This window comes from Acomys russatus, chromosome 25, assembly GCF_903995435.1.
Source record: "Acomys russatus chromosome 25, mAcoRus1.1, whole genome shotgun sequence".
Taxonomy (NCBI): domain Eukaryota; kingdom Metazoa; phylum Chordata; class Mammalia; order Rodentia; family Muridae; genus Acomys; species Acomys russatus.
The window spans coordinates 46,296,248-46,310,154 of record NC_067161.1 but is presented as its reverse complement, the minus strand read 5'-3'; the positions used below and the strand labels follow the sequence as shown (position 1 = coordinate 46,310,154).

The 13,907-nt window shown below is 42.2% G+C and overlaps 1 protein-coding gene across 4 annotated transcripts in view; it reads left to right on the top strand.

Annotated features, from left to right (window-relative positions):
• The window catches only part of Map2k4 (mitogen-activated protein kinase kinase 4), a 93,857-nt gene extending 81,342 nt beyond the window's left edge, over nucleotides 1–12,515 (top strand). For all 4 annotated transcript variants that reach the window (XM_051168192.1, XM_051168191.1, XM_051168190.1 and 1 more), the window contains 4 exons: nucleotides 5,222–5,299; nucleotides 7,769–7,917; nucleotides 10,187–10,232; nucleotides 11,333–12,515. In XM_051168192.1, coding sequence (XP_051024149.1) covers nucleotides 5,222–5,299; nucleotides 7,769–7,917; nucleotides 10,187–10,232; nucleotides 11,333–11,446 — 387 coding nt within the window. In that variant the 3' untranslated portion in view covers nucleotides 11,447–12,515. The remainder of the gene's footprint in view (nucleotides 1–5,221; nucleotides 5,300–7,768; nucleotides 7,918–10,186; nucleotides 10,233–11,332) is intronic.
• The last annotated feature ends 1,392 nt before the right edge of the window (nucleotides 12,516–13,907 follow it).

Below are 13,907 nucleotides of genomic sequence, written 5' to 3'. Positions count from 1 at the left end.
TGTGTGTGTGTGTGTGTGTGTGTGTGTGTGTGTGTATGGTGTGTGTGTGTGTGTGTGTGTGTGTGTGTGTGTGTGTGTGTGTGTGTGTGTGTGTGTGTGTGTGTGTGTGTGTGTGTGTGTGTGTGTGTGTGTGTGTGTGTGTGTGTGTGTGTGTGTGTGTGTGTGTGTGTGTGTATGTGTGTGTGTGTGTATGCTGTACTCTCCATGTGATGGTTTGAGGACAGCTTAGGGCAGTTGCTTCTCTCATCATGTGAGCTCCAGGGATTGGACTTAGGATCACTTGCTGTTCTTCTAGAGGACTGAAATTCAGTTCCTAGCACCCATGTTGGGCAGCTTACATATACCTCTAACCCCAGCTAAGGGGCATCGTAGGCACTTGAACACACATGTGCAAATACATTCATACACATACATACAAATAATTAAATAAATCTTTAAAAAATATTGCACATACAAATAAAGACTAAATGTGTCAAAATGTATTTAATTCAGTGAGAAAAATTGTACTGCCAGGGTGTTGCAAACTGGTTTGGAGAACATCTGAATAAATTAGCATTTATAGTCACAGAAGAAAGGTTGCCCTGAGATAGCTAGGTTAAGTATCTACCCATAAAATAAAACTGCCAATTGTATCTATGCCAGTAAAACCATACACTTTGGGGTTGTTGGGTAGGGATCATTTGCATCCTACAAAACAGAAGCCTAAAGGTTTTCAGGTCATGTCAGTGCCTGGGCTCTAATGATCAGGTAAGTACACTTAGAGAGTCCTAGGTAAACTTGCCAGCAATTGCACTAGTATGACAATGAAAAGAAATAGATTTTTTTCCTTTATTTTCAGGAATCAGGTATGCAAGAACTTCTAGCTCATTCATGACAAATACAAAAGAGTTCAGAGTGATTTTAGCCTTTAACCCTGAGTGGTAGCTCCTTGTGCTATGTGCACACTTGGAGTGTTAACAAATAGTTACTCATCACAGTCAGTCAACACTCCTTACTTGGCAGAGATCCCTTGTCTTTGTCGTGTGTTTCCCCGTTCCTGCCTAATCAGCCAACACCTGCCTTCTCTGCGTACTTTGAAGATATATTGGTGCTATTGTGCTCAGAAGATTGGGGTGTATAAATCTTGAACCATTTGCTTATCCATTTTTGTGTTGACACTGAAAGAAATGAAGTTTTTAATCTCTGGCATACTTCTGTTTGTTTAGCTCTTTTGTTCTCTTATCAGTGTTCATTATTTTGAGGATGGAGGTAATTTTAAATTGATTTCTAAAGAGTTCCTGGTGTTGGTTGGTAGTGGTGCACATCTTTAATCCCAGCACTCAGGAGACAGAGGCAGGCAGATCTCTGAATTTGAGGTCTTTATTTAGGATTCTTAAATATTTCTACCTCCCTTCCAACCAAGCAGAGGTAGGAGAGAACGAAGGTTAGGCACAGGGGATGTGGACCTTTTTAGACATAGTTCCTTGGGCCAATTCCACTCTGTTGTCAGGATACCAGCTGTCCCCAGTCCAATAGCAAACAATAGCGTGAATGCTCCCGAATCAATAGCAGTGGCACAATCCAGCAGTAACAGCAAGACGCCACCAAGTCATCCAGACTCAGCCAGAGTACCACAAGAAGTTCTCTCAATCGTTTCTCTCTGTGAAGAGAGCACCAGCAAAGCTATATAAACTGCTGCACGGCATAGCAGTGCAAAAGCATTGTCACACTGTCAATGAGGTTCTGTTTATATTCTTTTAAAATATCACATGCCCTCTCACGTAAAGACACGTGCCCTCTCACTGGTCTGTTTTCTCACTAACAGAGGTCATGAGACTGTCTTTAGCCGTAGAAAAACACTTCCACATCCCTTACTTGCTACCAAAAAAAAAAAAACTCATAAAAGAAACCAAAACTTCCACTATAGAGGTCAGTTGGATCTAGAACTGTATATTGAGACTCTGTCTCAAAAACAATCATAAATAAAAAACCAAAATGAATTCATGGATTTGGATGCTGTTACTGAAAATGGAATGGGTTTGGTTTTTAAAAACACATCATTATTGTGTTGTTATTGTTATTGTTGTTGTTGTTGTTGTTGTTGTTATTATTATTATTATTATTATTATTATTATTATTATTATTATTATTATTACTATTATTACTACTACTACTACTACATGAAAATAGCACTGTTTGGCTTACGTGGCATTATATCTTGGTAACCTTGCTAATTTAACTTCACTGAGTTTTAATAGGGATTTTCTATGTAGAGAGTTGTAGAAATTTAAATGTAACACCCCAACCTTGCCTGTTGCACTAGCTGGAACCCAGTGATGAAATAGCAGGGTGGCTTAATTAGAAAGGAAACACTGTCTCTGGAATTTCTTTGATGATGTTGCTGTTGTCATTATTACTGGGGTTTGAATTTTGTCAGAAGCTAAAACGCTGTTGATGTACACAGATTTTCCTGATCGGAGTATGTGTTTCATTCATGTCACATGTACAAGGCTCATGTGTTCCTGAGACAGAGCCCACTGGCTCTACTGTACTAGCTCTTCTGTGGGTTGGATTTACTCATGTTGTTACTGAGTTCTGTGCCTTTGTGGTTGGGAACATTGTTTCGCACTGCCTGTGTCTGTCTGTCAGGTTTTCCTAAGAGCTTTTGGTGGCCTCCTGGAATGAGTTGAGAACCATACTCCTTTTTTTGTTTGTCTTTTGAAATAAAATGTGTATAAGATGGCTGGTATTTCTTCCTTGCAGGTTTGAAAAGGCTCAATGAACCCACCTTAATGTGAGCTTGTTTTGGGGAAGGAGGGTTTTAGTTGATGTTTCTCCATTTTTCTTTTAAGACAGAGTCTTTCACTGTAGCCCAGGCTATCCTAGTACCTGCTATACCACCCAAGCTGGCCTTGAACCTATGATAATCATCTTGCTTTAGCCTTCCCAGTATGAAATTATAAATGTGAGCCATAGCATCCAGCTTATGGGAAGGTTTTTAATGATAAACAAACAAACAAACAAACAAACAACAACAAAACCCAAACCCTGTATTTCTAAGGTTATTAGTATTTGGATATTGTCTTGATACATTTTCATTTTCCTTTTAAAATCTATTTTTACTATTTCTTTTAGACTTCATTGTGCTTTAGGTCATATTCCCTTGCTCTTCTGGACCTGCTTCCCTACCCCCTCCCAACTTAAGATGTGTTTTTCCTAATGGCCCACCAAATCCAATTTGTGCTAACCGTAAACTCCCAGATGTGCAAACATCCGTCCACTGGAGTTTGGTTGACATGTCAGAGGCCACATCCTTCAAAACGACCTGCCCGTGTCTCCCTTAGAAGCCACCAGCTGTCAGGCTCCTCACTTACAGAGGAAGGCTCATTTGGTACCTCTCCCGTCCCCATAGCACAGGTTTTCATTTGATTGTTTCTTTCAGTTAAATAGGAATTCCCAGCCTTCATTCTTACGGAGTAATTCCAAGGCTTTCTCATTCTCTTGATCTGCTTAGATCTGGCCGACAGTGTGTACTCTGAAGAAGAGCTGTGGTTTTGTTGATCCCTCTATTCTGGTACCTCCTGATGCTCTGTTCTTTGGGTCTGATTCTTCTTTTGTGGTTGTCGCTGCTGCTGTTTTGTTTGAGGTTTGGATCTCTAGTTCCTTAGTGTATACAGCTGGGCTGTGGATGTGAGGTGTCTTCTCTTCCATCGTGTACTTTAAGGAGATGGTCTCCCCCTGAGCAGGACTCCTCTGAACCATGTGCCACTCAGTATGTCTTTTTCTCTCAAAATGGATGGCAATAGTCAAAATTAGAGTTTGAAGATACTCATGATTTCTAGTTTAGCTCCTCATCTAAGAATGCGCTCACCATTGTTGCCTCTCTGTATAAAAAGGCACGGGTCTTACCTCAGCACCAAGTCGGTACTAGTGAGGATTAGTGATAGTGGGACAGTATTTTCTCCTGTGGTTGAATAGTCAGTGCTTTTATGTAGTATTTATCAATTTCAGCAATATATTGTATTTTAATGAAAATGTAAATAGCTCTCAGTGAATATTAGTGCAGTTCAGTACTTATTTTCAAATTAAAATGCATACATCTCCAAATGAGCGTTATAGTACGGCTATTACACTTTTGGGTTGTTCTTTTTAGTAGCAGTCACCATCAGCTTTGGCCAGCCGGCAAGAACAACCCCATGGTTAACTCCGAGCCGTTGGCATTCTCTTGCTGTTCCTCTGTGCCTAATTTCAAGAATATGTAACATGTAAAAATGTTCCCTTCATGGTAATTATTGTTTGCTTGTTTTGCTGTTCCTAAGACAAGATGATATATTATACTATTGGGCTGTAGTTCGCCTAGAATGGTTCGTAAACATGTATCTTTGAAGGTAATGCAAGTAATTGAGGTGTTCAGAGAATACTGAGAAGAGTTAAAGGTCGGATAGTCCAGTGATGACAGGTTCCTGTGACCAGTCTTCTCACTGAGCAAAGGCTGAGACAGCAGAAAGTTGTCTTCCTCCTGCTCCTCCTTGTTTGCCAGCATTTGCTGTAATAGGACCTTGTACTTATTTGTTCCGGACCCATATTCCCCTTTTTCTCTCTCTGACCATTCTCAGCTTTAGCTTTGCCAGTGCCTTGGGTATTTAGGGGAGAAATTCAGAAAGTCTATAATGTGGTCCTTGTGTTAGTTGGGGTTGCTGTTGCTGTAATAAAACACCATGACCAAAAGCAAGTTGGGGAGGAAAAGAATTATTCGCTTCTACATTGCTGTTCATAATGAAGTCAGGACAGGAACTCAAACAGGACCAGAACCTGGAGGCAGGAGCTGATGCAGATGCTGTGGAGGAATATTACATATGGGCTTCTCCCCCTGGCTTGCTCAGTCTATTTATAGTACTCAGGATCAGCAGCCCAGGGATAGCACCATCCACAGTGAATCACTCATAAAGAAACTACCTTACAGATGGATTTTATGGAGGCATTTTCTCAACTGAGGCTCTCTTCTCTCTGATGACTCACGTCAAGTTGACATAAGACTAACCAGCACAGTCCTTCTGACAGCTTTGATGTCAGTGGAGTTTTTGTTGGTTGTTTCTAATACATGATGTCTCCCAGTCTGGTCATGGGCATGGATTCTTCTAGGACAATGCTCAGGTTTTGACTCCTCCCCAGCTACTGCTTCCATCACCTACTGCTTTACCATCCACATAACTAATGACATTGACTTCTATTTGTATTCCAGCCTGAAAGAATAGATCCAAGTGCATCAAGACAAGGGTATGATGTCCGCTCTGATGTCTGGAGTTTGGGGATCACATTGGTATGTTTCTGTTGGCTTGCTATTGTTGTAGTAATGTAACAGTTTAAAAAAATGGTGAAAAAAAAAAAGAGAGAGAGAAACATTGTGATTTGTAACAAGCAAACAAAAACTCCTCATCTTACCTAGAGACTATATTAAAGGTTGGTTTCATTTTAAATATTTCTGCCTTAGTTTGGAGTGCTTTTGGAGTTCTTTAGGAAAATACCAAGTTACCTTAGTAAGAGAGGGAAGGTATTTTTTGAGGTCCTGGAGACTACAACGTCCAAGCTCAAGGGTTTGACTTATTTGTAGAGAGTGAGATGTTATCTTTATTATTTTCAGGTGGCAAAGGGCAGGTGAGGGACATGGCTGTCTAAGGTCTGTCTCGTGAGTGCCCAAATCTTGTTTGTGAGGCACTCTGATGACCTGGTAGCTTCCCCAGGCCCTGCCTCTTGCCTTCCACATAAGAATTTTGAGGAGACACAGTCTAAGCAAGACTTATTTATATACTCATTTTCTCTTCTTCAACATGTACTTTCTTATTTACTGTTGTTCCAGGCCTTGCTAAGACTGCTGTTTCTGATTTTGAATGGCTTTTGTAACTTCTTCTACACTATCTGTGAAGTTTCTGTCACATGGATTATATGAGATAAACAGTGTAAAACTCCTTTTCTTACATTTTTCTCCCATTTTCAATTTGAGCCAAGATCCCTTAGTTCATATTTAAAGCAATGAACGTTTTGTAGCTTACCAATCTCATTTTTAAGCGGCATTTCTTCCTATAATCAGAATCAAATTAATTTTGGTGAGAATTGTTGACAGACTGGTGGGTTGATTCTCTCATGGGGAGGCTAACAGTTTGCTTCTGTAGGTCTGCAGCTGTCTTCTCTTTTTCTCACTGTAAAACCAGGTCACAGACATACAGGAAATCGATTGATCCCACTTAAGTGATTGCTTGCATGTAAAGCATACAGAAATATCTGCCTACTACCTCCCTGTTGTTATGCTTAAAAAGCAAAAAAGCCAGGGTTAATGACCTGAATTTGTAATGCTACTCCTGGGAAGGTAGAGACTGGTACATCCTTAGAGTTTGCTAGCTAGCCAGCCTGTAGCCTCCTTGGTGAATTCTTGGTCATAGAGAGAGCCTGTCTCAAAAGAACCAAGTGGGTGATGCCTGAGGAACAATATTAGAAGTTGTCCTGTAGCCTCCACACACACAAATGTGTCCATATGTACCTGCATGTGCACACACACACACACACACACACACACACACACACACACACACACACACACACATGCAAGCAAACCAATGAGTGTCTGTATACACACACCCAGAACAAGCATGCATTTCCTTACTAAAGAGAAACTTTGTTTACTAAAAGTTGTTTTGTTTTGTAGGGGAGGAAGAGTGGTGATTGCACCAAGGCCTTAGGCATAGTAGGTGAGAGTTCTATCACCAAGCCACAACCCAAACCCTTGAAGGTTTTTAATGTAGAAACATTTATTTATACAAGTCTTTAAGCTGCTTTAGCAAAGTATTTCAGTGCTTTCACTGGATAATCTTTAAGTAGTCCTTTACCGTATAATACAGATTTTCCTTCTTATTCCAACTTGTCCTCCAGTGTGAGCCTAGTGAGATTTTTCCTAGTGGGTAAGGTTTCAAAACATTTTCAGTTTTACTGAAAAGAAACTACAGCCAAAGGTCTGTCCCCGTCCTCTCCCTGTATCAGTTAGGAGCCTTATTCTCGTCAGTCAGTGTTCTGTCCAAGCACACGCAGTGGGCTCCTGACACCATGGGGTAAACAAGTTTCATGTCTTGGGAAAAGTACGAGTTCTTAGGTTTTCATTGAATTTCAGAACAGAGCAGAGGCAGTATTAGACATATTGGCTTTTAGCCAGTATACTGGGGCCATGACACTGCTTAGATGTGTACTGGGCGCTTTAATGATACTGTTACGGTCCTTTGTTGGATCTGTAAGCATGGCTTGGTTTCTTTGGTAATTATAAAGCCTGGTCATAGTTGAAGTAATTACAGGCTTTGCATATTCTTTCTTCTGAACTCAGACCAGGTTTTCATTCATTAAATGTTCTTTTTACCTTATAAAGGGATTTGGCCACTATTTTGACTGAGAACTTCCCTGCAGGTGGCTACAGAGTGTGAAAACGTTTTCTGTGGAAGTTCTGGACTAAACCTTCCAGAGCCTTCCATACAAAGGGGTTGGGCCTGCATTTTGGAGGTGTAGTTGACCCTAGATCCAGAGTTTGGCTTCACCTGTGGGTCAAGGTCTCGAGTGTGGTGAAGGCACACTTCTCCACATTATGTCCTCCCTTTAACCCTGTCATCTACAGATTTCTCTCTGACATGACAGAGTTTGAGGGAGGGCTTTAGAAGAATTCTGCTGGATGTTTGGATTGACATCAGTCTTCCAGCAGGGAGTAATAAATCATGCCTGCTATCTTTTTCTGTTTCCTTTTTGTTCTCTGTAGTATGAGTTGGCCACAGGCCGATTTCCTTATCCAAAGTGGAATAGTGTATTTGATCAGCTTACACAAGTGGTGAAAGGAGACCCTCCACAGCTAAGTAATTCCGAAGAAAGGGAATTCTCCCCCAGTTTCATCAACTTTGTCAACTTGTGGTAAGTACTGTATTTACCAAGGTTCAAACACAAGTGCAAGGAGCAGGCAGGCAACTGATTCTCAGTTACATACACACTTTACATAGGGAAAGAGGCCCTTTGTTATATTACCCCTAGCTAGGACTATGGGTCACTGCCATGTGGTACTTCAGCCTGCCTGGAGAAGCATCACCCTCTTGTTCTACTACAGGTATTGGTGAAAACAGCTGTGGGTGATGGAGAAACAGCTGCTCCAGATCACCAGTCCCTGGTACAAGTTACCAGGTTAAATGTCTAGGTTATGCTGGTAATCCTATCATGATGATGCTGTTACTGGGTCACCTGGGTGCTTTTATACTCAGTAACTCAGACCAAACTTTAAAAACCTAGAGCAGAGCTGGGTGTGGGGGTATAGGTATATGTAGTAAAATCAAGCCCAAACCTTAAATTCATAGGCTTAAATGAATATATTGGCTCTCCGTAATCCTATTTCAAAGAAGGCATGGAGTCCATGTCTGTTATTGTTGTCTATTTTATCAGTTTTTACATATACACGACACCTAAGAATAAATGTGGTGGGGCTGGGGAGATGGCTCCGCAAACCAACCACCTGCTGCATAGATAAGACTGGAACTCTAGCCAGTCCCCAAAACATGTTGGGATCCAGGTAGGCAAGTGGCCTGCTTGTAATGCCGGTACCCTGACATGGAGACAGGACAGACTGACTACTGAATCAGTGACATGGAGTCAGGACAGACTGACTACTGAATCGGTGAGCTCTGGAGTCAGGGAAGGATATTTTCTTAGTAAATGAAGCAGAATGATTGAGGACGGAATATTGTGCCAGCCTCTGTCCTCCACACACGTGTGTGTACCCATGCACCCACACACATGAGCATGCATACGTATGTACGTACAGAACATAGGCAAAGAATTACGTGCATGTAGATACTGCTGGTACTGATAGATTCTGTTTTAAATAGCCTTTTAAAGCTGAATGCGATGGTGCATGGCTGAAATCCCAGCACTCGGAGGCAGAGGCAGGCGGATCTCTGTGAGTTCGAGGCCAGCCTGGTCTATAAAGCAAGTCCAGGACAGCCAAGGCTACATGGAGGAACCTTGTCTTGAAAAACAAACAAACAAAACAAAACCAAATTTTAAAATGCCTGTTTTGGGTTAGCATTTAAGCAATTTTGATAGTTGCTCATTTCATTCAGCATGATTTAAAGATACTTTATTTTTGAGCATGCTTTTCTTCCTATAGGAGTGCCGTCTCTTTGTACTCTGTCTGGGTTTTAAAAGACTTCTGTTGCAGGTCCTAACATTGACTTCTTTTTGAATAATGAGAAAACATTTGTTGACTGGAGTTTTCAAGTCTATTTCATTTTCTCTGACAAAATTCTGCCTGTTGTGATCTTTCAGAAAGGGACTGGCTGCCTCAGCAACTTGCTGGAAAGCTTGTGGATGGCAGTCGTCTGGCCCCTCTTCTCACTGAGAGCAGTCTCTCGCTTGCTTATTTGCACATATAAAATGCAATTGTATAACTCCATAAGCTTGGCCCGTCTGTGTATTCCAGCTTAATGAAAGACTTGCCTAAAAGAATCTAATGTATATCACAGACTCATATTTTTAAAATGTGTATTTTTATGTGTTGTGTGCAGCCACACAGATGCCACAGCACACATGTGAAGGGCAGAGAACAACCTTTGGGACTTCATTCTTACCTTTTACCTTGTTTTGTGAGACAGGATCTCTTGTTTCTGCCGCTGACTGTGTACGCCAGGCCTACTGGTACACAAACTCCGGGTGGTTCTCCTGCCTCTGTCTCCCATCTCTTGGGAGTGTAGGGGTTACGTGTGTCAGCTACCACATCCAGCTCTTTCCTGGGTCCTAGGGTCTGAATTTAAGGCAGCAGGCTTACAGGGCAGTGCTTTACCCACTCAGCCGTCTCCCAGCTTTGTTGTCTGGACCCTGGACCTCCTAGCACTGTGCTTCGTCTTCTCCTTGTCTCCCGCTGGCCGCAGTAGGTAGCACTGGTGAATATAAGTATCCCATGATATTTGCTTTTTAGTATATCAAAGTTGTGTAAATTATTATGTCTGTAATTGAAGGATATCTGTACTGTCCTCATAAGAGCTTTGTTTAAAGCCTTATGTAACCCAGGCTAGCCTTGAACTTTCTATATAGCTAAAGACAACCTTGACCTAGTCCTGCCTTTCATTTGTAAAAAGGAAAATAATTGGGTCATTGTGACTTCATCTTAACAGCGTTCCTTTTTCTGTTATTTTAGCCTTACAAAGGACGAATCCAAAAGGCCAAAGTATAAAGAGCTTCTGGTGAGTATGGAGCCCGTAGCCAGTTCTCTCAGCAGTATGCACCTCCATAGAGAGGCTTGGCCTAGCAGAGTGTCTCAAACATCCAGCTTTAGAGAGAGAAAACTGGTGGTTACACTGGGGTTTGTTTGTTTGTTTGGTTGATTGATTGGTTGGTTTTGGTTTTTTTCCTCTAACTTTCTAGCTCATATCTCCTAGAAAGAATTTGGTCTTAACATGTTAGAAAATTCTGAAGCATTCCATTGCACAGTCTAAGTGTATGTAACTGTAACTCCTCCATGAGACAAAGGTAGTGGAGATCTTACTCCCTGTGCTTACTTCCCTCTGCTAATGCACACTGACCCATCTGCCAACCACAGTCCTTTGAGAAGTTCTCCCTCATCTCATCATAAGCAGTCTCCTTTATGTGGCTTTCTTCTGAGGAGAGAAGAAAGTATTGTTTGTGGACCAATGATGTGGGGATGTTTTAAGAAAAAAATTAGATTGCTCATCACATTTAGGGCTCCCCAAGGTATTAAGCAAAACTTAATCAACTTAGTCAACCCAGTAGTGACTACCAAGATGCCCAGGTAATATAACCAGAAAAATTGTAGGAAAAATTATTATTTATAGTGCTAGAGAGCAAAAAGAGGGCTCGGTGAAGCAGGCCTCAGGCCATGGGCTCTAGAGAGCACAGGGAAGGGCTCTCTTGGTCTTTTTCTTTTAGTAAAAAATCAGGTTTGAAACTGAAAACCTCTTTGAAAGATTCCTGAGCTACCAGAGGGGAAGTGGAGGCTCGGGATTTTGTCTGGTGGCCTAAGAGGCTGGACTGAGATTCCTGTGGTAAGTTGCACGCTAGGAACAAGCCACTGTGCTTTCTTCCTCAGCAAATACTCCCTGGACACACGTATGATCTGAGACCTCACTGCCAGGGTGGGCCCTCCACATGGTAGCCCAGTATCTCACACTTAGGTGTCCACATCCACTAAAGATGCTTGTGATAAAGGCCTTGCCTGTGCTAAACTGAGCTGTATGTGGTTGTGGGGGCGTGTAGTGCTGTGCCGTATTATAAATCGAGAAAGACTGAGCTCGGCCTCTGACACAGATGTTTGATTTTCTTGCAGAAACATCCCTTTATCTTGATGTACGAAGAACGCGCCGTTGAGGTCGCGTGCTACGTCTGTAAAATCCTGGATCAGATGCCGGCCACTCCCAGCTCTCCTATGTATGTCGACTGATAGCACTGCTGCATCAGACTCTAGAAAAAAGGGCTGAGAGGAAGAAGACGTAAAGAGTTTTCATCCTGTATCACAGTGTTTTTTTTGCTCGCCCAGACACCATGTGCAATAAGATTGGTGTTCGTTTCCATCATGTCTGTATACTTCTGTCACCTAGAATGTGCATCCCTGTAATGCCTGACTGACCACAGTGTTTGTGCTGGTCAGAGAGACCTCATCCTGCTCTTTTGTGATGAACATATTCATGACGTGTGGAAGTCAGTACGATCAAGTCGTTGACTGTGATTAGATCACACCTTAAATTCATTTCTAGACTCAAAACCCGGAGACGCAGCTACTGGAATGGTGTTTCGTGAGACTTCCAAAGCCTCGAAGGACACAGTGATGGATGTACTATGTCTGAACATAGAGACCTGGGCTGGAGTGAGAAGAGCTTGCACAGCCAGTGAGACACATTGCCTTCTGGAGCTGGGAGACAACGGAGGGATTCCCTTTTTTCACTAAGTGCAATAGATGTACTGATCTGATATTCTGTTGCTTTACAGTCACAGTCGATGTTTGGGGATCGATGTGCTCAGCCAAATTCCCTGTTCAAAATACCATGTTAAATTAGAATGAATCTATCTTTACCAAAAACCATGTTGCTTTCAGAAAGGTGAACATTAAAACACTGAGATGGGATAGAATGTGTTATTTGTCCTTTTCCAGCCCTGCTCTTCATTGGGAAGATACAGGAGCCTGCCACTTGTCATAGAAGGGTGCTGCCAACTTGATGCTCTACCTGCCACCAACCACCAGGACTGACCGAAGGAAACAGTACTGAGGGCAAAGTTTACAGATGTTTTTGATTCTGCTATCTTCTCCAGAAAGCTTGTAGCAGCTATAGATTTCCCCTTGGCCCCAAGCCTGGTACTTGAGCCATCGTAACTCATTAACAGGGAGAAGTAGCTAGTAGCAATGTGCCTTGATGATTAGACGAAGATTTCCTGTAGGCAGCAAAACACCAAATCACAATTCTTTGCTTCTTGCCATCGTGGGCCAGGTCTTCAGTTTCTAATTCATTCCCTTCACCACAATTTGTTGTCACCACATGACTTTTGCTCAATTCAGTATTCTGCCTTGTTTTTCACATGGGGAACCCTGGCATCAGGGATGCTACGTACCATGATGTGCAGCCCTGAAGCTCTCCTGTGCTCTGATGTTCGAAAAGCTGAGACAACCGGGCTCAGTTGATGCCGTAGGTGAGAAAGAGGCTGTCTGTCGGAGAGGCGCATTTTTAACAATGAAAGATCTGAACTGGCAGCCTTTCAGATAGGCACATCACCTGCTGGGGTCTCTAGCAGTTTACTGTCTCCCTTGGAAGTGGAATTTTACCTACCCCTGCCTCCCCTCCCCCCGAAGACAAAATGAAAAGCCACTTCACCTCGAGTGCTGCTCGTCTTCACTTACGCATTAGCCAGGCACCGAGTGTCAGGCTTTGCACAGTCAGCAGCACAGGTAGCAGCAGCCTGCCATGCAGGTGATGCCCTTACAGAACTAACCCTGGAGGGCACTACTGTGCCTCTCAGAGTAGCGTAGCGCTCATAATACTGTCAAACAATGAAAGGAGAACGGTGCTTCCCTAGTCACTGCAGACCTGAAAATTGATTTATCTCGTGGTCCACTTGCCTGATTTCCTCATTTTCTACTCCTGGCCCACTAACCCTTAGAGTCTCTGTATTCCACAAGGAGGCATTACTGTGTGTCTTCCTTAAGCTGCACCAAGCCATCATCCTCCATTGCTCCCAGGACCGAAGAGGAATTTGTTTCTCTGCTGTCAGCTTCCTGTCTGGCTCAGTATAGCCTCACTCCGCCATTATGCAAATGGAGATCAAAGCAATTCTGACTGTCCAGGAGCTATCTCACTTTCTGCTGTGTGGGCGACCACATTAAAAAGAAAAGGCAATTTTAGTGTATTAATCATAGATTATTATAAACTTAAGGGCAAGGAATTTATTACAATGTATCTACTAAAACAAAAGGGTGTATACTGTTCACAGAGTGTGAAAATAGTGTAAGAACTGTACATTGTGAGCTCTGGTTACTTTTCTCTTGTACCATATGAAAGTATATAAAAGTATCAAAAAGCTGATGTGCAGGGACATTGCCTTATTTGTCTGTAAAAATGTAGCTCAGTAACATAACTGCTTATGGAGCTTTGGAATATTTTATCCTGTATTCTTGTTTGAATCCTTCCTCTATTTAAGACATAGCCATGGAGTCCACATGTTTATGGAATAGTCTACCCTTTGCCTGCAGGTCAGTTGTAATAAACCTAGGTTGTGATGATGGCCTTGGAATTTGATTTTCTGCAGACTTACCCTGAGAAAGAAAGCCAAGAAAAATGGCATTAAATTATCTGTGCATTTCATATGGAGAAGAGTTACCACCTTTCAAAGTTTCTGGCTCTTTTCTTTTTCCT